Below are 25,680 nucleotides of genomic sequence, written 5' to 3'. Positions count from 1 at the left end.
GGGCTAAATCTGAGGAGGAAATGATAGAGAAAAAACTCAGAAAATAAAACAGCCTTTTTATGGCCATCCATTAAAAGAAGTTCCCCAAATAACTGAAATCCCTCAGTTTTCCACATCTGCCATACTTCTCATTAAGGAAATTATAACCAAATCGTTCCTGACTTACCAGATTTCACCTTGATGATTTATTTAAGAAGTGGCCTTGTGAGGAATGAATGATTTTGACCTGTTGCCATACTGAGCAGAAAGTGGGTGCGAGTAGACCTGGGCAGAGTTCTCGCAGAGCAGTGATAGTGCTGCTTCCTTATGTTTCACAGGCAGCACCATGACTGAGGAACTCTTCTTTAAAATCCCCATCCAGTGAGATTTTCCATTGTTATACCATGAAAACAAATACACTTAAAATACCTTTAGAATTTACTAGTGTGTCCCCTATGTACCTGTTGGGAATGATGTCCTCATGTAGAAGGATTAGGGGCTTCCCACCACCACAAAAACAAAACAAAACATATCAGGAGCTTCATAGCACTAACTTGTCTAGTGTTCCTTTTTGGTTTGTTTTTGCCATTTGTCAGAGGGTTATTTGGAACTATGGTAAAAGGATAAGCCAAATAAGATAACAAACTAAATCATCCATGAATACATAAGGAAATCAGCAAGCTTAAAGGAAAGTTTACGTTTCTATTTACTGTTTCTCACAGGTCACCTCTGCCTCTGCCGTGCCCCCTAAACTAATACTCATTTACTTTTACCTGAAATGCAAAGGTCAAGTGCCCAAGCAGTCTAATTACTTAAGTAGGAGACGACGATGTGGTCCTCTTCTATAACCAGGCACTAGACTGTAGCCTAGTTCAGTGAACAAATTAAGCTTAAGACCCTACTCAGACTGCATGGAGACCTTCTGTAAAACACCCAGGCAGGAAGCTACTTTATTAGTTTCTTGACTTTGAAAACTAACACTTAACAAGTAAGGTGAAGGAAAATTCAGTCTCTCAAGAGAGTTAAGATGACCTAATCTTTCAAAAACATACTTGAAATCATATGCCAAGAGAATTAAAGAATCAGTTCAAATATGTATTTATCAAGTCTTTTTAGAGTTTGTCTCTCAAATATAATTCAGGCAGTAACCGACTCAAACTTTAGATCTACTTAGCTAATAAGGTAAGTTCCCGAAGACCAAGAAAACATTTAAATTCAAAACACCTTACGACATCAGGTTTTCCAAATTGCTAATTTAATCTATGAAAAGCCAAACAAAGGAGAAACACCGTTGCTTTATAAAAATGAAATTATAACATTTTGAAACAAATGTTACAGGTCTATAAATATTCAGTATACAGAATAACCCCTAGTCATTTGCATGTACTTTCTCAAAGCATATTTCTGTACATATACACAATGTATACAGTGGTTAATGATCGTGTCAGGAAATTTTCTTAATAAGTAAACCAGACAACTTCAGGTGTGATTTTCACTAGCATCAGTGAGGCCACCTCAGTAGAAATTTGAAGCAGGTCCCTGACCCATAGAGAAGGTCAGTGTTAGGAAAGATACTTGTCATAAAGCAAAATGACACCTGTGAAGAAATGACTTGGTAATTGGAAAACAAATTTATGAAAAATAAGTGATTTTTATGGTCAGTTAGTTATACACTATGATCTGATCATCAAAAACTCAAAACTTAATATTCTTATCATCTGAGCACAGTGAAAGAAAAATACATGAATGGTAACCAATTATTTTTTAAAACTCCCAACTGGGATTTCTTTGCTGGAGGAAAAAAGTAATTTGCATATTTCAAGAGCAGAAGTATGTCCACCTCAAGAGAGGCCCAGCACACTGATGTGTGTCTACACCATATCAGTGACAGAACCTTCCCGACTTCCCAGGAGAGCCCTGTTGAGCAGCCCTGGTCACTCCTGATTTTAAGGGTACAGATTTCAGCATAGTACTTAGATGAAGAATTGGTGTGTAAAAAAGGCAATTTAAGTACGGCTTATTTCCTTTACCAGCGTTTTCACAATGAAATTCCTTTAGGCCAGCAAGTTCTTGTGATTTATTCCTACCTATTCCAGTTTCATGCAGAGCATCAGCTCTGCCAAGAGCCCACCCAGCCCCCAACAAGACACAGCACCAGCAGGCAGCAGCTTCGGCTCCAGTCCCTCCCTGCCCGTGGCTGGGGTGCCAGCTCACCCCACAGCCCTCCGTCCCAGGCAGACCTGGCTGCTTAGTCACCTGTCTGCAACGTTGTGTGATCTTTTGAAGCCTCATGTATGCAAGATTTTCTGTGTAATTTCAGGGGAGGGATGACTTCTGGCTAAGAATTCCTGCTATATAGTGAAATTCAGCTGTATTTATTAGAAACCCCGGGGATACTGTGGTTATGAGGTAATGAAGTCAGTTCAGAAAAAGGAATGGGCAGTTCGGTTATTATTTCTCACCTTGAAACAACATAGGTAGACTTCTTTCCATTCTTTTGGTGCTCAAGTGCTGTAAGACACCACCTCACAGACCTGGCTTTTTCACTTGCCTTGATTCATTCAGTTCAGAACAAGAACATCCGAGCACCTGTGAGAGGGCTGGCTTCCCAGATACAGGAGCCTCTACACGTGCTGATGCTGAGTAGATCCTCTTAGTGTTGAAGCTCTGCAAAGCTAGCTATGAGGACTGAAGGAAAGGAAAGAACTACAGGCTTCTCTCCACACGGACTCCATTCCTTTCCAGTATAAAGCTAAGAGTTGAAGGTTGCAGCGGGTGCTTAAAAATGCGTGAGGAGTCAAGGAAGGGCTAAGAGCTTATACCTTATTTTCTAGGCTTTTCTCATTAAACCTAATCTCAAAATTCTGGCTTCAAAGTTGTTTGATTCAAAGCCAAGGCTGTGACACTCCTTGCCTGCCTGCTGTGAGCCACATTGCTCTGGGCTCCATCCACAGCTGAGCTGATCCCATATGCTCACACTGGACCGTGGTCCCACGTATGTGTCAGTGGTTACAAAGGCAGAGACTACACTGCAGAGAAGATAATTTGTCTAGCATCTCAGAAGTCATTTAAAGGATAATAAGTACCTCCATTAACAACAATGTATCCATTTAAAGCAGACACATGCCAAAGATGACAAGAAGTAAGAAGTGTCCACTGTGGGGTTTTCTCCCTATTGTTTGAAACCATTTATAGATTTAAAACAAGCACCCTTTCAACTCTTGACCAGAATGCCTGTATGAGAAACGTGGACTCTTGTAGCTGTTCTGCTGGGGAGAAAGGAGTCTCCACCCATCCTGGACAAGAAAAGAAAAAGGAGTCTCGCCTGTGCAGCTCACAGGCCAAGGGGGAGTAGGGGTGGGCGGGGTTCTCCAGGTCATGCTCTGAGGTCTCCTCCACAGCACCTGGGGAAATGAGGGTCTAAAACTCACAAATGAGCCGTTCTCTGCTGTGCCGGAGGCCGAGTTGCAGACTCCGACAGCACAGAGGTTCTGGCTGCCTGTGTGTAAGGCTTGGTGGTCGCCTCAAGCTGAGAAATCCTCTAGTGCCAGTTCAAGGAAGCCATGCACAACCACCTGCTAGGGGTGGTAATGGCCAAACCCTTGGACTGCCTTTGTGACTGACATGGGGCTGAGCCTTCCCCCTGGCTTGCTTCAGGGAAGGAAATCGGCTTCCAGCATGTTCTGCACCTACCTAAAACTCTCAGTTCAGCCCCAACCCTTGAAACTTGGCAGTATCCGTACAGACAAAGTAAGTCCGCAGTTCGCCTTTGCCTTTGACGTTAATCAGTCCACGGCATTCACAAGAATAACCTAGTCCCTGGAGGATGGTACATGTCTCTTCAGTAACCTGAAAAGGAAAAGAAACCTAAGTCTTCAGAAGCAGAAAGAAAATCTGCTGTGGGAGGGATGAAGAGAAATCGGCCGACAGGGTCTGGTTTCCCTCAAGAATTTTGTGGATAGAATCCCACAGCTGACTGATGCCCGGGCTCCCTCACCTCTGGGAAGTTCTCTCCCCCCTTGGGCACAGGTTTCCCCAGGTGAGCTTTTACCTGGATTTTCCCAAGTTCTCCGGTGCTCTCCATTCGACTGGCAACATTGACCGTGTTTCCCCAGATGTCGTACTGAGGTTTTCGTGCCCCAATCACTCCAGCAATCACGGGCCCATGGTTTATGCCTAAAGAACATGTTTGCAGTTAGCAGATCATAGAGGCAAAGCCTCAGGCTTATAAGGCCACAGAATCCACCCGGCAACCACAGAAAGCGTTGACAAAACAACTAAAATGAAGGTTGGAAGGGTGCTTCCTGAGTCTGACGGGAGGTGGTACTTGGGATGGGAGGAGAGCGCTCCCTCGGCAGTTTTCAGGCTATGCTGGATGTGAAACCTGCATCCACTGTGAACACTTCCTGTATCTACTCATCTCCTCTTGAACAGTAAATGGGCTTTGAGCACTGACCCTGTTAGCTAACAGTGACTACTTAGGTTAATGATTTTGCTTTGTTCTCAATGTATTTAAGGTCACCTCTCTACAGCCAGGGATTTGGGCTTTCCATTCCCCGCAGTGATATATTCCTATTTACTTAAAACTTGCCAAGGTAACTTCATAAATAGTATGCAAAGAATTCTTATTACCCAGTCACTGGGGTTTTCAGATCAGAAAGGGATTTCTAAAACTTTTCATAGCAGATGGCAACATACACCGGACTGAGAGTGGGTTTGCCAGGAGGCGGGAGCTGCACAGTCCCACCCAGAGCTCAGGCCCAGCCCGCCTTCCCAGGGCCTCACCAACTCGGAGGCGGAAGGAGTTGAAGGAGTGCCGGTTGATGCCATCCAGCTTGCTCATCAGGGCGGTGCTGAACTCCACCATGATGCCGATGTGGGCGTGCTGCCGCTCCAGGTCCTGCAGGACAGAGCACTCCATGGGGCCAGGGCCACTCGCACCCCGTCCTCCTGCCTCCGCCGGCTGTCAGACGGACGCGCCAGAGCACCCTGACCTGCTGAGCGCTGTGTGCCGGCCTGGGCACGAAACCCCCGGGGGGCCACTGATGGGCAGAGGTGTACCGAGGCTCCTCCACAGAGGGTCTAGGACCTGCTCCCCCACCTAAGCTCCCCTCCTGGTGAGGGGCCGCCTGCCCCAACCCCTTCACCAAAACGCTCCCTCAGGCTGAGCCGTGAGCTCCTCTGCCCTTCCCTCATAGGAGGGGGTACGGAGAGGTGCCCCCTCTAAGTACAGTGTTGGTCTGGGGCTGGGACATGAGACCACCCGATTGCCTGGGTACCTGGTTCTCGTGCCCTGAGGGGATGCTGAGCCCTGCAGCTGCCATGTACGTGCTGCCGATGGTCTTGATCTTCTCCACACCACTGAACTTGGGCTTTAACAGCAGCTATAAGACGAAAGGAAGCAGGCCATACAACACAGCTGCAGCCCAGGCCTGTCCCAGATTCTGAGAAGGGTGTAGGATTCCCTCCCACCACCACTCCTAATGCAAACATTTCTCATGCGGGACCCTTCCCACCTGAGTTCATGCCTCCGTACAGGTGGGGACACAGCCTCTGGGTTCTCTCCCTGCTGCTCCCTCTCGGCTCTGTTCCCTGACATTCCCTGTCTCTTCCATTCTCATCTGGTCTCATTCCTGCTAAGGAGCAAACACCCCGCCCAACAGTATCTACACAGGAATGTCGATTATTTGCAGCTAAGAGTTAAGCCCAAACTGAGTGACTTCCTTTGAAACAGGTTGCTAGCAGGGGCTTAGCAGGAAATCAAACTATTCTACAACCTAAATCTAAGCAAGCTGCCCCTCACAGAGAAGGTAAATTACATAGTGAAAAAACAAAACAGCAAACGCATAGGTACTTTTTATAATTTGTGTACCATGTGTTCTCCCCAGGGGCGCCGCAGCACACGTGTTCAGTGGGCGCAGGGTGCCCCCGGCCCCACCCTGCCCTCTCCAGGCTGTGTGGAGGCCTTACCTCGTCAAAGTCAGCTATGATCTCGTTCAACAGGCGCAGGCACTCCAGCCCTTCCTTGTTGACGTCGCACTCCGTGTAGAATACTTTGAAGTCCGGCACGGATGCAAACATGACACACACGCAGTCGTAGGACTGATGGTACCAGTCCTGGATTGGGGGTGGGAAGAAACATGACCCTGTGGCCACCAGACCTCGTGGGGGGCGCGGGGCGGGGGGAAGCAGACTGGGGAGGCGACTCCTCGCGCTCCAGGAGCAGATGCTGGCTGTACGTGGGACTCGAGTGGGGGCCGTTACAAAACAGGAGATTCCGAATCGATCTGTTGGGGAGGGTCAGACTCAGGTTGGTGTTGGGCTCCTTTAAGTACCCTGGGTCTGTACAGCTGGGTTTGAGAACCCCTAGGTAGTAGAAGGTAACAATCAGGAGGCCTGGGTTCTATGCTCACTGGGCCTGAGTTTCCATAGATATAAAACTCTCTGCTACATAGAATTGGTAAAAACGCATGTTTTCATCAACAGATGGTCCAGACTGCAAATACCTGGATATTTGATCCTTGCAACAATCCTGCCAGCCAAGTACTATCAGCCCCATTTTATAGATGTGAAAATCAAGGCCCAGGGCAGTGAGATATCTTGTCCACAATCACCCCTGAACCCTGGTCTCTGATCCAAAGCCTGTGTTCTTACAGCTAACACCACACATTGTCTCCTGGGCACATCAATGAGGCCAAGAGCCATGGAAACCAAGTGCAGAAAGCACCTTGTAGCTATAGCGCATCCCTCCACAAGACTGCATCTGTACCTTCAGTCTCCCTGTCCTAGTGACTGAGCCCCTTCTCACCCACACCTCATTTAACTTGTCACCAATGAAGTGGGCGGCCACGTGGGCTGGCAGGACATTCTCTAGAAGAAGGCGGTTCACATTTTCCATGGTTTCAAACTCCTCGTGTTCCTTCTTGAACTTCTTCTTCCACAGACAATCCAAGCGGCAGTAATAGTCAATCTGCGGACAGAAGGGAACATCGGTGTCCTGGCAGCAGCGAGCGAGGGCAGAGCACACTCGTAACCCTGGGGGCTAGGGAGCCAGCCCATCAGCACTCCACCCTGTACCCCTGGCAGATGTCTCCAACTCAACAGCCACTCCCCAGTCAGCCATGACTCCTAATTCTCAAGTGACCCACAGGATTAAATGTCACTCGTGTCCTGATGGGAGGTAAGGACACTTACTCAGGACCCTGACCCAGGGACCAGAGCTCCCCGAAAGACTGCAGTCCTGTGTGCTGCTCCAAATCTGAGGCAGCCCCAGCCCCACCCCCGGCCTCTCCAGAAAGAGGTACAAGCAGCCACGCTGAGCTAGGGACGCGGTGGGCGCCTCCTGGGCCGTACCTGTCTGGAGAGCATGATGAGGGTGGTGTAAAACAGGACCAAGTAGAAATTGATCATTGTCTTCAGATCCCATGAACAGGACGGGGAGCTGCGGATATGAAGGGGAAAGGCAGGCGTCATCTCCACTTCCGCCCAAAGCCCCCTGAATTCAGGGGGTGGCATGAGGCCCAGATGCAGGGCCAGCCCACGGGAAAGTAAGCAAGATGGGAGATCGTTGCCCTCGGAGCTCACGTTCTTGTGGCTGGCAAACAGGACGCTTCAGGTTGTAAAGAAAAGAGGGACGTACAGTTGACAGGGAGGTGACATCTGAGCTCCCACCTGGGTCTCAAGGAATATTCATGGCGAAGTCTGAACGACTTTTTTTTTTTTTTTTTTTTGCACTCTAGGCAGGCAGGGGAGCAGCCAAAGGCAGCCAGAGCTCCTCGAGGTGAGCAGGGCTTGCAGGTCGGCAGAAGGAATGTGCAGGTGCAAGCCAGATCCACGGGAGCAGACATTGTTCTGGGTCCCCAGGTTCCTGCCTTTTAGTTCAAGGGGGGCCAGGCCCCCGCTCCTCGATCCACTTGAGGCCCAGAGCCCCCAGAACTACGCACGCGCCAGCCCCTCGCATCAGTCTGGGAATAGACCAGAGCCAACTGCTCTCTCCAGAGCTCTGGAGACCCAGGACGTGGCTCAAAGCAGGGGACTGGGCTAGAGCTGAAGCCTCCGCCTCCCCACCCCAGACTGGCCTAGATAGAGACAGGATCACCCAGGTGGCCTCCTGGGACTGGGGACACCCCCTGCAAATGAGTCACACTCAGCTCTGAGTGCTGCAGACCCAGGGCCTGAGCCCATCACTTCCCCTTCTGTAAAGCGGAAACCATGCCACCTGCCGGTCCAGCCCACATGGTGTCCAGTCCAGAGGGGACTGTGAATGCAAAAGCACCTTAGTTTGAAATGACACTGAGACAAAACAAAAAGTGCTACAATGGGCCACAGTCGAGAAAGGCAGTGGGCAGGGGTCCCGGCAGTGTGGGATCTGGGCCCCACCTGAGGGTGCCATTGGTCTTGGTGAGGTTGCCCAGGCTGTGGCCACAGCAGTCCCACTGCCAGCACGGGGAGATGTTGAAGAGCACCAGGTAGGCCACCAAGGCCACTGTCAACAGCACGACCTTCAGCTCCAGGCTCATTCGCAGGAAGACAGAGCAGGCGATGAAGGCCAGGATGCAGCTGCAGGTGTAATACTGGGGAGACGGGGATGTCAGTCACCCCACCATCTCCCGTCACCAAGAGGCACCTCCCAGATCAGAGGTCACCCAAGGGAGGGACACCTTTAGCCACAGAGGAATCCGTGAAGAGCCAGTGTGTCTTCAGCACCACTCTCTTGCCTCACTGACCTCCCTTAACAAAGAGCAGGCAACGGAATCTAAAACTTTCTATATTGTGTTTTCACTATATTTTTACTTCCACTTATGGCAAGTGAACTCATTTAAAGGAAAAAGAAACACAGTAAATAAAAATGCACGTGCTGGGGAGGCTGTGACAAGGTCCAGGCAGTGATCTGAGTTCTGCCATGAGCCGATCCCTCCCAAAGTGCATCTCTGCCCATGTTACTCTCCTGCTCAAGAGCACGCTGTGGCTCCCTACTGCCCCAGAATAAAGACCAAGCTCTTCACCCTGGCACTCGTGCTCCACTGGAGCTGGATCTAACCCACCTCTGGCTTCATCTCCCAATCCTCCCCCACCCCCTCCCCGTGACACGACCACCTGAAACCTACTGTGCCCACTACCTGCCTTGGCTTTTTTTCACTGTTCCCTCTTCCAACCCCTGTCCCATAACCTTTCTGCCCTTTAGAGACCAGCTCAAATTCACCACCCCCCCCCCCCTCAAGTCCCACAGCCCTCATCCTGCCTGGGAGGGCGCTCCAGGCACAGCTTCTGGTGTCAGCCCACCTGGGCCCAGTCCTGGCTCCGCCGCCTATGAGGCAAATCCGTCGGCCTCCCCGCGCCGGCTTCCCCATCCATGAAGTGGAGATCATGACGAGCGTGGTCAGGAGACAACCACCAACGCAGGGCGCTCCCACCCTCTCGCCTTGGACCCAGGCGCCAGCACCGGGACCCCTTAGCCCCAGCCGGCCCTGCTCTCTCGCCTCGCCTGGGAGAGGGGGGACTCGGCTCTTCCATGCCCATGGGCTCAGGTGCTCAGTGTGCTCTGAGCGTGCAGGGACAGTCCGCGTGAGGGCACAAGGGGCCCCGAGGGACACACTCACCGGGAGGGGCTTGCACAGGGTCCTCTCCCAGCCGCTCACAGCCCCCGGGCCCGTCTCGTTCCCAGCAGGCAGCCCTGGGGCCGGGAAAGGCATCAGCGGCTACGGAAAAGACAGGTCCCCGTGAGGGGTGGTCCAGGCACTCCAGGGTCTGCCCCGGCTGAGCGGGGCTGGGGACCTGGAGGGGGCAGAGGGCAGGGCCGGGGCCTCCGAGAGCACCATGGTCATCTCCTGCCAGGCCCGGCTCTAAGCCTGGCCGAAGCCTCTGTGCCCCCGACTTCGCACCGCAGCTGGCAGCTTCACTGCGGGAAGAGGGAGTCCAAGGAAGGCACAGGGACACCATCCCAGCGCCTGACTCGGGGCGGGGGGAGAAGCTGGGAGCAACGTTTTCAGTGAGCCCCCTTCTCCCCAGGTGACACTGAGGGAGGTGGTCACAGAGTCCCGAGGGCAGGGGACACGGAGATGGGAGAGACTCTGGCTCTAAATGTCGGAGGGGGGAGGACCGCATGGGACAAGTGCTGTCTGAGCCCGAAGCACACGAGCCCAGCCCGAGAAGCAGGGCCCAGGTGTCCCCTCCAGCTTGTGCCCAGGGCTGCTCATCCCCAGTGAGGAGACTGGGTCTCAGAGAGGCTGAGACAGGACCTCCTCAGGGTCCGGAAAGAAAGACTGGGACGTCAAGGACGCCGTGGTGGCCCTGTGGGGTCGGCCACGTGAACGCTCTGGGGGCCCCCAAGTCCTCGTGTGACAAACAGGGTGAGGAGCTCAGAGCCGCCATGGGAACCTCACAGGGCCCGCCCACAGGGGTCACACCAGATGGGCTTTTAGGCAACAGGAGTATAGGATTCTAGAATCCAGAGGTCCCCAGGGTCAAAGACTGCTCCCTCCTCCCCGGAAGCGTGCACGGCCCGAGGGGTCTTTGCCAGGCCTGCCGTCCCCGCCGCAGAACCCACCAGGTTGATGACGGCGACAGTGAGCAGGCTGCCGATGGTCAGGACGGCCAGGGACGCCCGCAGCAGGGGCTGCGTCTCCACCCTCTCGGAGATGGCTTGGAGCGCGCCCCGGGCCGGGCAGCACCTCTGCGGAATCACAGTGTCATCACCCAGCACCCACACCCGAGGTGGACGGAGAGCCCGCAGGAGGCCTGGCCCGGGGGCCCACAGCCCAAGGGCCCAGCAGAGCGAGAGCTTCTGAGAGCTCCGCTGGGGAGTCAGGGGTGCTGTGCCCGCCCAGCCCAGAGCTCAGGACACGTGTGGTGCACAGACAGAAGGGACAGCCCCACCCTTGGGGCCGGGGACAGCCACAGCCGCTTGCGGACTACGAGCACCTAGGACGGAGACGCCTGGGAGAAGCCTCGGGACTGTGCTCCAGGCCGGAGCGGCAGGGGTCACGGGGCCGGGGCTCGCACCACCACAGCCCCGACACCCGGGGGGCCCGGCCTGCCCGCCGCCCAGTCGGGGGCCTCCCCACTCACCAAGAGCTCACGGGCAAAGCACAAGCCTAGTACCAGCCCGAGCACGCAGGCCACCAGCCCAAAGGACACACCCAGAGCCGCCATCCTGGAGAGGAAGGAAAAACCTAAGTTCTGGGGGACCCTCTGCCCGGGGCCAAGCCACCGGCATGCTCCCCACCCCCCAGCGCCTCAGTTCACCTTCTCCCCCTCCCAAACGGCTACTCTGCACTCAGCCGAAGGGGCACACTGCACACCGTGGTCCAGCTGCCCCACGAACAACACACAAGGCCTGGCCAAGACACGAGGACCAAGATCAACATCACGCCCCGCTTTCCGGGCCAAGTTTACAAGAAATAACTGATTATACTACAGCCTTCAGACTCTTGCCCGGCACAGAAGCACCATCTAAAAGCGTTCCCTATTTCGTCTTTATTAAGCACATCCTGAACCACGATCCTAGTGGATCCTTTGGCCTAACTACCCTTCCAGAAGCCGCCAACTGGCTGACCTTCCTCCCTCCCTGTGACCTCAGCCCCCTGCCCCCGCCCCCAGCAACAGAGCCCTTTCGCAGAAGCGTGAATCTCAGCAGCTCCTGTGTACTGGCCACACACCCTGGATAAGGCATTAAGCCCCCTGGCCTCAATTTCCCACACCTAAGAGGGAGGTGGTAGCAGCTACAGTTTTAGGAGTCTGCCCCTCTAGGACTCCAAATACCTCAGGCAACAGTCACAAAAAACTGAAATGCCTGAAGGGCCATACAGAAAACAGGTGACTTTGAAGGCGAGAGGCATCTGGGAGTGGGGAGGTCTGCGGCTTGAGCGAGCAAGCATGTTCAACTAAAACTAAAAATAAACGTTGGCAACTCCAGGTATGGGGGCCACAGTGCCAGGTCCAGTTTCTGGGGCTCTGACGCCTAAAGTGACTAAAGGTACTAACTCTAACAGCCAGCCCCTTCCTGCAGGTTTTCTGGTGGGATCTGCAAGGTCACCACCCCTCCTAGCCCGACCCCAGTGTACCTGACCATCCGGCCCACCCCCTGACTGACCTGGGCATCAGCAGGGCATGGACGAGCAGGATGCAGATGAAGACAAGGCTGGCACAAGCAAAGTAGTAGCGGGCCCGCGGGATGGGTGCCAGGCGGTACTGTGGGCGACAGAGACTGTGAGGGGTGGCCGGGCAGCCGAGGCCCCGCCTGCAGGGCAGGCTACTTGCTCTGACCCCTTCCTGGGCTCCACCCTGGCTCGAGTTAATCATCTCTAAGAAAAACCTTACACCCCCTCCTTGACTTCCTCCCCTCCTTGACTGTTACATCATCATGAACAAACAATTTTCATCTGTTTCCATTTTGCAGTCTCTCTTTTATATTTAGAGGCGATACCTTCCCCTCCCCCACCCCGCCCAGGTCTCCAACTTCATTTCCAAGGTCCCTGTAAAGCCCGTAGCCCAAGTCCGTGGGCGAGAACCAAATGGGAGCTCTGGGGCTGCTGCGACTGGGGCTAGTGGCGGGTCTGTTCTCACCCCAAACTGAGGAGCACGGCCAGGTCTGAGCCCCAAAGCCATCGGGCGGGGGCCCTGTGCTGCCCGCCCCTCCACACCCGGCACCATCTCAAGATCTCAGCCCACAGGGCTCCTGCCGCAGACGAGCAAACCGAGGCTCAGGGAGCCCGGCAGCCTGTCCAGGTCTCACAGCCAGCAGGGGGCCCGCCAGGCGGCTCTCCTGGTGACCACACCTGCCTCCAGACCCCAAGCTCCCCACACACTCAGGGAGCTCCCCCCAGTCCTGGAGGCTGAAGCGGCAGAGCGGTCCCAGCACCAGAGGGCCGTGGGCTGGGCCACTCCCTCAGGCCGCACCTGAGGCCAAGACGCCCCAAACCTTGGGGTCCGTGAAATGGGTACCGTCGCCCACCTTGGCCAGCAGGTGAGGGCAGAATGACACACGCGTGCCTTGGATGTTGCCAGAACCAGTAGGCCCTCGATAAATAAGTGAATGGTCACTAGTGGGACACAAGCATGGTGTTACAGCAGCCAGAAGGGGGAACCGGTCAGGCCCCGTCAAACTGATACTGAGTTTGTGGCTTTCTTCTAAAAAGTGCAGAGCCAAAGGTGCGTGCTGGCCCCTATCAGCACTGGCTGAGGTTTGGCATTTGAAGGGAGCAAAGTCTCCCAAACCCAAGTGGGGGAACCACTGACGGGGGTGTCAGGTGCAGGGGCGAGGCCGGTAAGAAGAGAACCCAAACAGGCCGCATTGAGCCCCGTCCCCGCCCCAGTGGCAGCTGGAGCGACTCCCCAGCGCCCTCCCTGAGCAGACCTTCTGGGGGTGTTGGCTGCCCTGTGGCCAGCACCCGCCCCCTACCCCAGGCCTTGGAGCCCCTGTTCCTGGGGCTGCTCAGAGGTCCTCACCTCTCGCTCGAAGCCCTTCTCCAGGAAGATGGACCCAAAGGTGGAGAAGTCATCAGACTTGGAGCAGCAGGGTCTGTGGGGTGGAGACACACAGGCAGTGAGAGGTGGGGCCTGGAGGAGTTGAGGGGAGGGCGTGGGGGGCCACCCTCAGGAGGCAGCACCACGGACACAGCCACTGGGCATGAGGCACAAGGCGGGCACGGGTCTCGGAGCCTCACCTCGTGGAGCTGAGGCCCTCGACGGCTGACAGCATCTCATCGTCGTATGAGTCATCCTCTGACCGCCCCCTGGGGGGCGCACTTCTGGAATCAGACACCCACAGCGGCATCAGCCCAGGAACCTACATCTACTTGCCCAGAGGCAGGGGTGTGGGCGAGATGACTCGCCCAAGTGGGGTTCCCAGGTGCCTGCAGGAGGTCCCAGGGCCTCGTGCAGGATGGAGGAGGGAAAGGCGGGTCCCACTGAGGCCCAGAGAGGACAAGCGAAGGCCCAGCATCACACAGCATCACCCAGCCACCAGCAGCCCAGCAAGAAGCAAAGGGCAGACCCCCCAGGCCCCGGTCCAAGGTCTCTTCCACTAAACCCCAGGGTTCCATCACACCAACCCCACTGACCCCACTACAGGGTGGGTATACAACAGCCACTCGATCATTGTGAAGTTCTGGTTCCTAAAAACACTCTGACCCAAGCCATGGCGAAACCCATAGTCAGGGCTGGGCCTTGTGGAGCTGCCCTCCTGGACAGAGGCTGGTCAGGGCAGCCTGCCTGCAGGAGGTGACTGGGGCAGGACTTGGCCAGGGAGGCAGGGGACAGGGCACAAACCTGTCAGGGGTCCGGTGGCGCCGCAGCGGAATGGCCTGGAAGGGAAGGGAGAGGGAGACGGTTATTCTCCAGGACCCAGGGCCCTGATGCGCCTCACTGGACCGGGTCTATCATCTCCGGCACTCTCGGATGCAAGGACTGGCCAAGCTGCAGGCACCCAGAACTGAAACTGAACTTGGTCTGGGGAACCAGGAGGCCAGGGACATCCCCCACCGCCCTGGAGCATTCTCCAAATGCCTTCACTTCCCCAAGGGCCCCAGGAGGGAGGGAGGGAGGGCAGAGCCCGGAACCATGCTGCAGATGCGGAAAGTGAGGCTCGGACGGAAGGACACCCTTAGTGGAAGGACACCCTTAGCATGTGCTCTCCTGCCCCTCCCCGCGGCCCCTGCTCCCAGCTCTCTGGGAGGAGAGGTCCTACCTTGGGCCTCCGCCCGTGGGGCACAGGGGTCTCGTTGCTGCTCACGCTCTCGCGTTGGTTGAGGTGTGCGAAGGGCCGCGCCGCCCCCCAGGACTCGAGGTAGCGGGTCATGCGCACGGAGGCCCGCATCTTCAGGGTCGCGTCCCCCTTGGACTTGGTGAGGTGTAGGCTGGGCGGGGGCGGCTGCTGGCTCTGCAGGCAGACACAGACACGGTCCCTCCCCTCTCAGCACGAGAACGGCCCGCCCCCATCCCGCCCCACCAGAAACGCAATGCTGCCCAGAACGTTGGCCCATCTGGCGAAAAGGGAAAATGGCAAAACAGCTGCTGGGTCTGCAGCCCCTCGGGGACTGGCGGAAGCCCAGTGCTCTCCCTGGCTGGGCTCCCGGGAGGCCCCAGCTCGGGGCCCTGTCCCTGTCCCAGGCACAACTGTGCACAGCCCCTCAGGCCCTTCTCTGCCTCCCCAGGGCAAGAGGTGGGGTCAGGCCCCAAGCCCGAAGGCCCCACTTGGCCCCTGAAGCTCCTTGGGTCTGAAAGCCCATCGGCCCCTCCCGGTGGACGCACCCCAGGGAGATGGCACCCAGGGAAGAAGCCACAAGCATCCTGCCCTGCCCACCCACATGTGGCAGCACATGTCCTTCGTGTGGGAGCAGCCAGGAAGAAGGGGAGTGCTGGCCAACCCAGGGCTGCTCCCCACGGAGCAGCATTCCAGGGAGTTCCACTTGGACAGCCTGCAAACCACAGCATGGGTCCACTATCTGCCACAAGCCTGCCACGGCCATGCCAGGGACATGGTGGCTTAGCCAGGCCCTGAAGGAGGGGCCCAGCCCTGCCTCCTTCTCCCCCAACCCCCCGCCAAGAACAACAACCCGCCTGGGACCATCCTCAGCTGGCGAGGCCGGACAGGACTGGAAAAGGGGGAGAGAAGAGAAAGACCCCCAAGGCCACCAGGGACAAGCTCGGGCCATCTCGAGGCCTGTTGAGTCCCCCTCATCCCCTCACATTCCTGCCCTCCAGGAGTCCCAGTCTCCGGCGGTTCCCACAAACACCCACATGGGCCAACACCTACTGCCACAAACACTCGTTAAGCCATAGGCAGCAACTTTCCTGGAAACTTCTTGCCTCCTCCTAGGACAGAAACATTCTTAAACCCTGAGCCATGTCTGTCTGCCAGGCCAGAGGGAATGGCATGGAATTCAGCCCTTGTGAAGAGTCCCAGGGTCCTGAGAGTGAGCTGTGCCCTGTGGTGAGTGACCTGCCCTGGGGGTCTGGGGAGGTCACGTTTCTCTGCCTCCCCCTCCACCGTCAGCAACTCTGCCTACACGGCAGCCAGCTCTTCAAGTTCAAGGTCATTGCCACTTCTCTCTTAGGGCATGGAAGCCAGACACTGTCCCTAAAAATTAAATGGGTCCTGAAGATCCATCAGTTCTGAGCAAAAACGCATCTGTTCAGAAGCAGGGCCCAGGGAGGGCACCTGCAACCTGCACCGGCCACGGGCCCCCTACCAGCCACCTCTGGACACTCCTCCCTTGGGGCACCTCATACACACGTAAGCTTACAGAAGCCAGAGCTGGGAAAGGACCTCCCCACCACGCCTCCGTGCGGTGCGTGCAGCACAGTCATGAGAAGAGACGAGGGTGGTCTCTGTGCACAGAAGGGAAGGTCTCCAAGTTACGTCGCTGGTGAAGCAAAGTTCACATTGGTGGAGGCGCTACCGCCAGCTCAGCCAAGAGGCCAGAGGAGTCTTTCCCTCTACTTAGACGCGCACAGACACCTCTCACCACACGGGTCCCCGGCACGGGGGACGTGCCGGCGGCGAACAGGGATGCACGGAACACTTTCTATAGCACACCCTTCACGCTTTTTGAATTTTCAACTATGTGAATGAATAAAATTAAACAAAGATGGGGGAAGGTAGTGTTGCCAGATAAAAGACAGGGTGCCCAGTAAACCCTGCGTGAGACACTCGTACTAAAACCTTCTCCCTCGTTCATCTGGAACACGAGTCTGACCGGGCGCCCGCGGTCATACCTGCTGATCCGGCGGCCCCGCGGGGTGGGCTACCGGACTACGCCTGCCGCCACCTCGGGGTCAAGGGCTCTGCTTCATTCGTTCACAAGCTATCTGGGGCCCTGCTCTGTACCAGGCATTGTCCTAGGACCAGGGGTTCAAGCCTGGAGAAGAGGGACCCCCACCCCGAGCCTGCCCACATGGAGCTCACACTGACAATAAACAGTAAAAAGGATAAACAGGAGCATTTGGGACAGAGGGAAGAGGGCTCTGGGCGGAGGGGGCAGCAGTGACAAGGGCTCTGCAGTGGAAAGAGCCTGGCAGTGGAGGGACAGGAGGCTGGCACGGGGCTGGGGAGGAAGGAAGCGGGGGGGGGGGGGTCAGAGGAGTGGGCGGGGCCCAGAGCTGCAGGGACAGGGTGAGGGGCTGGGCGGTTTCCACGATAGCGGGCCGGGAGCAGCCCCAAGGTACCAGGCGGCATTCCCCCGATGCTTGTTCAGCATGGCTGACCCACCTAGGGCGCAGTGGGAACGTCGGCCGGATGAAGCCCAAGGGCGTCGGGGAAGGCTCACAGCCTGGCCCGCGGCGGCCCCAGAGACTGGCAGGCGGGCCAGCCCCGAGGACGGCAAAGGCCAGAGTGAGAGGGAGCTGGAAAGAGCCAGCCACTGCCGACATTCTTGAGCAAGCCCCAAGGATGATTCACCGAGGGCCCAGACGAGCTGGCCTCCCACGGGCGGGAACGAAAGGCCCCTGCCGGCGCAGGCAGGCTGCGGGCAGGACCGGGGCCCACGGCCCAGAAGCAGGCTCACAGCCTTCCCCACCACGGGGTCCTGAAGGAAGCGGGGCCAACCGAGGACCTAGAGGCACCGGCCGGGCGGGCGCACGCGGCGGGTCAGAGCCCAGGACACACGGGGGCTCCTGCCTAGCGGCCCCCTGGCCATCCCTTGCTTCCCTGACTCCCATCCAAAGCGTGTTTTTAAAACGTGTCTTTTGAAAATCTGGATGATTAGTGACAACCTCATGGAAAATAAACTAACAGTGACTATTACTTCTAGAACGTTTATGACACACCCAGTTGACGGTGAGGGCTTCACTCGATTAGCTTTTTCTCCTCTTGAGGTAGGCGCTGTTGTTATCCCCCTTTCATAGAACACTGAGGCCCAGAGAAGTTGTCCCTTGGGGCCTAGAACATACCTAGTAACGGGGCACTGCCTCCTACCCCGGGCAGGCCCCCCCTCTCCCTCCATGGGGGCCGTGCCCCGGGTGTGGACCCTGCTCCCCAGCACCGCCCCAGCGCCGCCCCCCAGCCTGCCGCGGCTGAGCCTCGTACCCGGGGGTCGATGACCAGGTAGGTGCGGATGTTCATCTCCTTCAGGTAGGGGTCCCGCTGCTGCCCGTGCCCGTCCTCCACCTCATACGCCTTGTCCAGGTGGTTCAGCGTCGCCTCTGTGATGTGCACCCGGCTGGGGGAGACGAGCGTCAGACAGCAGCAGGGCCCAGCGAGGGCAGACACCCACCCGGGGGTGCACAGCAGGCAGGGCTGAGCAGGCCGGAGCCCGGGCAGGCTCCCCCCACCTTCAGGTCGCTGATTCCCTCTCTGACCCCATGCTGACACCCCACCACCGCAGCCCAGAGTCAGCCCCGGACCTCTGACCCCACCGCCATCCAGCTGAGCCTCACCCAGGGACTCCAGCTGCCTCCATCCTGTTGGCCAGGGACACGTCATGGGACCACACATCATACTGCCACTTGCGCAGCCCGATGACACCGCACAGCACGTTCCCCGAGTGTATGCCCACACGCATGCTGATGTCCACGCCTGTGGCCTCCCGCACCTGCCTGGGGCAGAGGCCCGTCAGCCCACCCCAGCCAGGGCTGCTGGGGGGCCCTGAACCCTAGGACAGGCTCAAGGTCCCTGGTAGGGGGTGTGGCACGGGGTGGGGGCAGAGCAAGGGTACGGGGAGCGTATGGGAACAGGGTAGGCCCAGCTCACAGGAGAAAACGTTCTCGGCCTGAGGGGGCTGCCTCCTCGAAAGGGGATGAGCCCCCCATCTCCAGGAGTGTGCAAATGGATGTGGCCGCCCCAAGCTCAAAGGCTGTTAAAAGGAGGAGGAATTCCAACCATCACTGGTCACTGTGGCTCACGCTGGAGGCCCTAACATACTATCACTGGGTGTTACCCCTGCCTGGCAGCCCCAGCTGGAGTCTGCAGAGGGATCCAGACACTGTCCCAAACCCAGCAGAAACAAGGAACATGGGGCCAGCCCTGGTGGGCCTTATATACCCCCATCTCTGGGATCTGGGAGCACTGGGAGTTGCTAGCACCATGTAGTACAAGGAGCCCCAACTTAGAGTTCCCTGGGGCACAAAGCACCCCCAACATGAGCAGGCCTCCGGCTCCCTTTGATAAGTGCGTGAGGGCCTGGGGAGCAGCCGGTGCCATGTTTCCGCCAACGGGCTAGGGGTGGACCGAGCCTGCCGGGGTCAAAGCCGGGGGAGCAGAGGGCCCCGCACCACCTCCACATGCTCCAGGGAGGGAAGTAAGCCCCAGAGCTGTGGCACCAGCCCAAGGTCACACAGGCGGTGACGCAGAGCCAGCCTGTGACCTGGACCGACTCCCTGGCCGGGTTTTTTTTCTGGTGAGATTTCAGGAGGAGGAGAAGCTGGAGCTGGGTTTGCGCGGAAGCTGTGCGCTGCCCAGCAGCCCAGCCGCGCCCTGGTCTGCCCCGGACACTGGGCCGCTTGGCCAAGCCCGCCTGGCCCTCCGCCACCCGCTTGACCGCCACACGCCATGGCTGCTCAGGGCTCCAGAGAGCCTTGTGGGGAGCTGGGATGTTGGTGACAAGGAGCCGCAGGAGGCTGGGGGTCTCCCTGCAGCTCTGAGGGCTAGTCCCCCAACTCCAGGGTCTTCACAGGGGGAACAGGAAGCAGACGGAGGCCTGGAGTCCAAGCCTGCGTCTGCCAGCTCCCCTGCTGCCGCGAAGGCTCAGCCTCCGGAGAAACGGAGCCCAGCTGCCCGTCCTCATGGCCCTCAGCTCTGAGCTTCTGACACTCTCTGGAACTCGGAGTCCCAGTGGGCCCAGAGGGAGGGATGCAAACACACTGCTGAGTGGTCCAGGTAAACCTCCTGTGCCCCTGGAGCCTCAGTTTCCTCATATGCAAAGCGGGGACAATGCATTCCCCAGCATGCCTTGGGGAGCAGGAGGGGCCCGCCGTGGGAACAGGCCCCAGTGCCCCAGGCTTGTGCATGGTACCTACTTAATGGCCTCACACATGTCCAGCCCCATCTTCACACAGTTGCGGGCGTGGCTGGGCAGGGACACGGGCAAGCCTGACACGCAGTAGTAGCAGTCGCCCAGGATCTTGATCCGCATGCATTCGTTGGCCTGCAGGGCAAGGGGAGGCCTGGTCAGCAGATGGCCCAGGGGCCAGGGAGCAGGCATGCTGGCCACCTCCCCACACCCTCCAGAGTCAGCCAGCCTCTCTTCTGGCCAGGGGCTTTCTCCTGGGGCACCGGCCACCAGCAGCTGCCTCTGGGCCCGGCAAAAGGACAGGGAACACGGGGGGTCTGCAGGACGAACCCCAAGCAGGTGTCAGGGATAAAAGCAAGTGTTACCAAGGGCGGCCACCTGAGGACCTCTAGGGAGGCTCTACCTTTGTTTCATTCATCCATGCAATGTTTGAGCATCTACGGAGTGCCCTGCCCCAGAACTGGGACACAGCAGTGAGCAAAACAGAAAACAATCCCTGCAGCCAGTGGCAGAGCTGGACACTAAGCTACATAAATAAAATCTGTAGACGCCCATGATAAGTGCTATGGAGAAAAATGAGGAATGGGAAGGAAGAGGAAGTTCCCAGGAGGCCAGAAAAGCCCTCCCGGTGAAGGTAACATTCGAGCAAAGTCCTAAAGGAACTGAGGGAGCAAGCCATGCCAGGATCTGGAGGAAGAGCATCCGGGCAGAAGGAAGCAGCATGTGCAAAGGCCCTGAGGCCAGAAGGGTGTTTGAGACATAGCACAGCAGTCAGTGTGGGTGGAGTGGAGAGAGTAGGGGGGATGAGAACAGAGAGGTAGCAGGTGCCATAAGCTCCGGGGTCAGCAGGTGTCAAGGTAACCCAAGAGATGACTCTGCTGCTAGGGATACAAGGTTTGGGGAGTGGGGGAAGAACAGAGACGAAAGATGGGAGTGGGGAGAGAGGGTGGGGTCACGTAAAAAAAATGCCCTTGGAGGGGAAGGGGAGGCCCAGGTAGGATGTCTGAGGTTCCATCTGAGGTGGTGCTGCAGCTACTTGACCCTCCATAAGCCTTTAGCAAAGGTGGCCATACATATCAAGGCCTTGAGGGTGGGGTTTTAGGGAACAGGAAGGAGAAGCTGCCTACTGGGCTCCAGTGAAGGCTTGCCCCAGCTCCCTCCTGCCTTTTCCCACAGGGCTGGCTCCTAGAACCAGGGTACCCTCTGTCTCCAGATCCAGTGCCCACTCCCTGGCATGCCCACCAGGCCTGTGGGTGACCAGCCAGCGCCAATGACCAGGCCAGGCACCATCCCTCCTTCGAGGTCCCCTACCTGCCAGGCCTTTGTGAGCAGTCCCCCTCCTAAGCCCTCCTCCAATGACCCAGCTGAGTGTGTGCCAGCTGCTTCCCGATGGGCTCCGTCTGGCACATGCCGAGTTCTGAATGGCCTAACGGAGGTGGGTGAGGACAGAGCTTTCCTAGAAAGCAGCAGAAGCTTGGCGAGGGCTGGGACACCCAGGCACAGGCTCAGGGCACCACTGCCCTTATCTCCTCCAGGGCCAGGCGCAGGATAACAGTCTGGATCCGGCCCCGCTGTCAGGGATTTACAGGAGGCCACGTTCCCCAGGCTGCTCCTCCCCGTGCCCCTGGCACTTACAGACTGGAGGAGTTGTGTGAGTCTGTTGGGACAGAAGGTGCCTGAGCCCAGACGCAACGCGGACACCCCTGAGAGCAGGCCCTGGCTCTCGCCAGGAGGGTACAGTTCTGGAATCTGATTGCTGACAGGAGAAAAGGCTGGGACCAGCTCTGCCTGCTGTGTCTGCCCAGGGACTGGACACTCTGGCCTGAAGACTGGCACCTGCCATAGCCTCCCTCTTCTCATCTATAAAATGAGGCTGCCTCCTGGGCCTGCCACGGAGAGTGGGCTGTGTCCAAAAGGGCAAGGGCAGGTCCTTGGCTTTGGGGCAGGGGAAGAGCCAGCTGTGGCCTTGTGTAGTGAGGATGGAGCCTGGGCCCACATAAGGCCCAACCTCTGGGAACCTCCAGCAGAGAAATCATGAAGGAAGGAAGCTCCTAAAGGAAGGTTCCCGGCTCAACAGACCCTCAGAGTCACTCAGTCCACAGTACCCAGGGGGGACAGTTCTCCAGAGCACCCCTGGCCAGTGGTGTCCAACTGTAGTTTGGTTACCTCCTGTGACGGGAAGCTCATCTCCTGAGGTGGAGCTTGCTCCTGGTGAGGCAGGCCCTCCCAAGATTGAGCAGCTCTTCCTAGTGCGAGGCCAGAACTTGTTCCCATCAAGTTCTAAACCATCGATTCTCTGCACATGGAGTCACCCGGGAGGCTCTGAAAAACTCTCATGGGTGCGGGCATGGGTACCGGGTTTTTACTTAAGCTTTTCATGTGATTCAAACACGCAGCAAGGACGGAGAGCCACTGTCCTAAATCTTACACTTGGGTCTCTACTCAGTGGCTACCACTTCCAGGAAGCCTTCCTGACCACCGGAGGCTGGGCTAAATAAGCACCCCTCAGTCCTGCCCCCTGTACCCCTCCTTCCAACCACATAGCACGTAGCCCAGGAGCAACCTGAGGGCAGCCCAGGGCTGCTACTCAGCAGGTCACCAGACCAGGTGGTAAATTAATGAATAACTGAGGCTCCTCCCCAGCCCCCTACACACACCCGTGGAGCTGGGTGTTGCTCAAGACAAAACAGTGAGATCTCAGCTCAGCCTTCTTTGGTCTCCAGACCCCTCCCGCCTTGGCTGAACCCTGGAGGCCCTCCTTGCCCAATGCCCTCCCTGCTTGGCACCTGCTATGCTCCCCAGGGTCCTTAGGTCAAATCCCGCTCCTCACCTCAGCCCTCAAGTCCTTGAATGTCTGACCCTGTGACCATGTTCCCCGCCAACACACTCTGTCCCACTCACACTGAGCCACTTTCATTGCATGGGCACACAGAGCTTTCTTTCTTCTCTAGGTTTTTGCATATGCTGTTCCCTCTGCCCATAACACTGTTCCCTTTCCTCTTCAGTTTCTTTTTAGGTTTCTCAAACTTTAATGTGCAGACTATTCACCCTGGGATCTTGTCAAAAGGCAGATTCTGGGCGAGGCCTGGCATTCCACAGTCCTCCCATGCTCCCAGGTGGAGCTGAGGCTGAGGCTGCTGACCTTGCGTAGTGAGGATGGAGCCGTCTCCTCCTCCAGGCAGCCTTCTGGAGTTCCCCTCTAAGCTCGTGAAGCCCAGTGCATTCCCCAGTGTGCACTGACAGTCTCCCCAGAGGCCTCATACTCTGGGCGACAGGATCCTGGCTCAACCTCCACTCTGACCACGGGGCACTTGAAAGCTTTGCTGACTGAATGCTAAAATTCAGCCCAGGCCTCCCCACACCCATCTCAGCACAGCGCTGGACACAGGACACCCCGTGGATGCGGTGGCAAGGGCTCCTGACTTTACCATCAGCGGAGGGGAGGCAGCACAGGCCAGTGGGCTCACCTTGGCAATCTGGTCGAACTTTCCGAAGAGCTCGTTCAGCACCACCACCAGCTCTTTTGGGGAGCAGTCGCTGGCCAGCTGCGTGAAGCCCACGATGTCAGCATAGAGGATGCTGGGGGTGGGGTGGGGCCAGCAGGAGGGTCAGGGCCAAGAGCCCCTGAGCATCTGCCAGCCCCGCACCCAATCACCCCTGCGAGCCCTCTGCCGCCAGGGATGGGAGAGAAACCCCCCACCATAAGGATGAATTAAAGTTCCAGAGGCTTCACATCAAAGCAAAATGTAGCAAGCCCCAGTTTGCAGGGGCCCTCTGGAACCCCCAACCCCTTCAGAGCCTCACCACAGATGACTGAATGGAGCCCTTACAGGTGGATTCTCAGGCACCTGGGAACTTCTCCCCTTCCCTATACCTGGATTTCACCTCTGCGCAGACTTCAGAGCTAAAGCCCTGGTAAGATGTGACTGCACGCTCCCTCCAGCTGAGCTCCACACCCAGGGCTTTCACACATCTAGTCCTCACACTGCCCTTGTAGGAACCCCATTCTACAGACGAGCAAACTGAGGCCCGGGGAGGTTAAGACTTGCTGGGAAGCCAGAGCTGCATTTTGCACCAGATCTCCCCGCTCCTGAGTCTACAGTTCTGGACCATCCACAACCCAGAGGCAGCAGGCCAGTCTCAGGGGTAATGCTGAGCCTGCAGGCAGAGGACCAGGGTGGAGCTCACAGCGCCCACACCTACGCTTCACTCAGGTCAGCGCCGCTGAGTAAGATTCTGCAGCCCCTTCAAATCAGTCAAAGACAGGTGTCGGGACTGGGGGGCCCCTGGCAGTCACCTGTGTGGGGCTTCATCTCCTTTTGGGGGGCCTGTGCCCCTTTGAGAATCATCTGAAAAGACCCCTTTCTTCCCAACAGTCACGTTCGTGCACAGAGTTTGACAATTTTAGGGGGCAGTGGATCTCCCCCAGTACTAATCAAATCTGCCCCCACCCCCTGGGGGAACAAGTGGGAGACTGAGGCCCAGGGAGGGGCCTGGATTTACCTCTCCCCAGTCCCCGTGCGGGCTGGGACCTGGGCCTCAAGGTAGGAGGGCAGCGGGCCACCTGCTGGGGCCACCCTGGGAGACACTGTGCATACGGGCCCGGCCAGCCGCCCACCTGACGTTCTGGTGCCGCTTGACGTAGAGGCTGTGGAAGTTGTTGTCAGGCAGGTAGCGGCGGTCCCCACGCTCCTTGAGCCGCTCGATGATGGCCAGCTTCATGCCCATGGAGATGTGGGCCGGCAGCACGGACAGCAGCAGGTTCTCCTGGCACGTGGGGCACAGGGAGGGCAGCGTCAGGCCCCGGGTCTCCATCCTCTCTGCCCTCCTGCCCCTCTGCCCACCACGGGCCCCATCGCTGCTGGCCTACACCCTGCTACCAACCCGGCAGGCACACACCCTCCCGTGTCCCCAGCAGCCCCCGGGGTGACGCCAGCACAGGTGTCTGGCCAGGTGCCCCAGGTGCCTCGCTATGTTGTTCAGTGAGCACATCCTCAGGGAGAGGATGCAGGGCGTGGGGCCTGGGGGACAGCCGGGGGGCCAGGCAGGGTCAGGCTGTGGCTCCAGGGGGAGGCGGGTCCCCACCTGCTGGCGCTTCTCGATGCGCAGCTTGCGACGGATCTGGATGCACTTCACAGTGTAGGTGAAGAGGTCTCGGGAGGCATCCTGCATCTGGTGCTTGTGGAAGGCGCCCGTGAGGTTCCCGCACAGGAAGACCACAGCATTGGCCAGCAGCTGCGGGCGGGCCATGGCGGGCTCAGCATCAGGCCTGGCCCGTGCCCCGGGACACCGGCCCCCTTGGTGGGCTGGTGACGGCACCCCCTCCCCGATCCCTGGCCTCCCAACCCACTCGGGCTGCAGCCTCCCTGGGGTGGGCAGGCAGGGAAACTGAGGTCCAGACTCACTGGTCTCCTAGACTCACTGGTCTCCTAGTAGGTCACTGTGACCACAGGACCAGGACTCGGGCCTGTCTCAGCATCCGCCAGACATTCCCTGGTGCAGAAGGGCTCAGGCCCCAGAGACCAGAGCAGCCAGCCACTTCCAGGGAGGCAGGAGCACATCCCCTCACAGAGCCCAGAGCCCAGAGGGAGCGCCAAGGACAGCCGCGGAAGGCACAGAGCCAGGCTGGCTGCCCAGAGCTCTGGCCCCCACCTCCCAGACCGGACAGCAGGCCTAGTCAGGAGGAAAACACATCTGTGCATCAGCACTAACTGTTCACAATCACTCAACACAAAGGACACCAGACGGTGCGTCC

General features: G+C 57.6%; 2 protein-coding genes across 5 annotated transcripts in view; one reads left to right on the top strand and one right to left on the bottom strand.

Annotated features, from left to right (window-relative positions):
• The window catches only part of BRD7 (bromodomain containing 7), a 40,977-nt gene extending 38,136 nt beyond the window's left edge, over positions 1-2,841 (top strand). Inside the window, exon 18 of one of the 2 annotated variants that reach the window (XM_082438348.1) lies at positions 2,550-2,841. The gene's annotated coding sequence lies outside the window, so the exon portion shown is untranslated. Of the gene's footprint in view, positions 1-2,544 lie in introns of both variants that reach the window. The other variant, XM_082438349.1, reaches the window with a different exon arrangement.
• Positions 2,842-3,333: 492 nt separating this feature from the next.
• ADCY7 (adenylate cyclase 7) overlaps positions 3,334-25,680 on the bottom strand; it is a 58,102-nt gene continuing 35,755 nt past the window's right edge. For all 3 annotated transcript variants that reach the window (XM_082438328.1, XM_082438329.1, XM_082438330.1), the window contains 22 exons: positions 25,011-25,160; positions 24,544-24,692; positions 23,393-23,504; positions 19,933-20,060; positions 18,355-18,513; positions 18,005-18,137; positions 14,666-14,857; positions 14,248-14,282; positions 13,644-13,727; positions 13,426-13,498; positions 12,071-12,168; positions 11,047-11,131; positions 10,526-10,651; positions 9,579-9,677; positions 8,359-8,552; positions 7,333-7,420; positions 6,794-6,949; positions 5,950-6,096; positions 5,259-5,363; positions 4,765-4,879; positions 4,031-4,155; positions 3,334-3,828 (listed from right to left, as the gene is read on the bottom strand). In XM_082438328.1, the coding sequence (XP_082294454.1) occupies positions 3,682-3,828; positions 4,031-4,155; positions 4,765-4,879; positions 5,259-5,363; positions 5,950-6,096; positions 6,794-6,949; positions 7,333-7,420; positions 8,359-8,552; positions 9,579-9,677; positions 10,526-10,651; positions 11,047-11,131; positions 12,071-12,168; positions 13,426-13,498; positions 13,644-13,727; positions 14,248-14,282; positions 14,666-14,857; positions 18,005-18,137; positions 18,355-18,513; positions 19,933-20,060; positions 23,393-23,504; positions 24,544-24,692; positions 25,011-25,160 (2,700 nt within the window). In that variant the 3' untranslated portion in view covers positions 3,334-3,681. The remainder of the gene's footprint in view (positions 3,829-4,030; positions 4,156-4,764; positions 4,880-5,258; positions 5,364-5,949; positions 6,097-6,793; positions 6,950-7,332; positions 7,421-8,358; positions 8,553-9,578; positions 9,678-10,525; positions 10,652-11,046; positions 11,132-12,070; positions 12,169-13,425; positions 13,499-13,643; positions 13,728-14,247; positions 14,283-14,665; positions 14,858-18,004; positions 18,138-18,354; positions 18,514-19,932; positions 20,061-23,392; positions 23,505-24,543; positions 24,693-25,010; positions 25,161-25,680) is intronic.

This window comes from Balaenoptera physalus (genome assembly GCF_965194825.1).
Source record: "Balaenoptera physalus genome assembly, chromosome: 19".
Lineage (NCBI taxonomy): Eukaryota > Metazoa > Chordata > Mammalia > Artiodactyla > Balaenopteridae > Balaenoptera > Balaenoptera physalus.
This window is presented reverse-complemented; position numbering and strand designations above follow the sequence as displayed.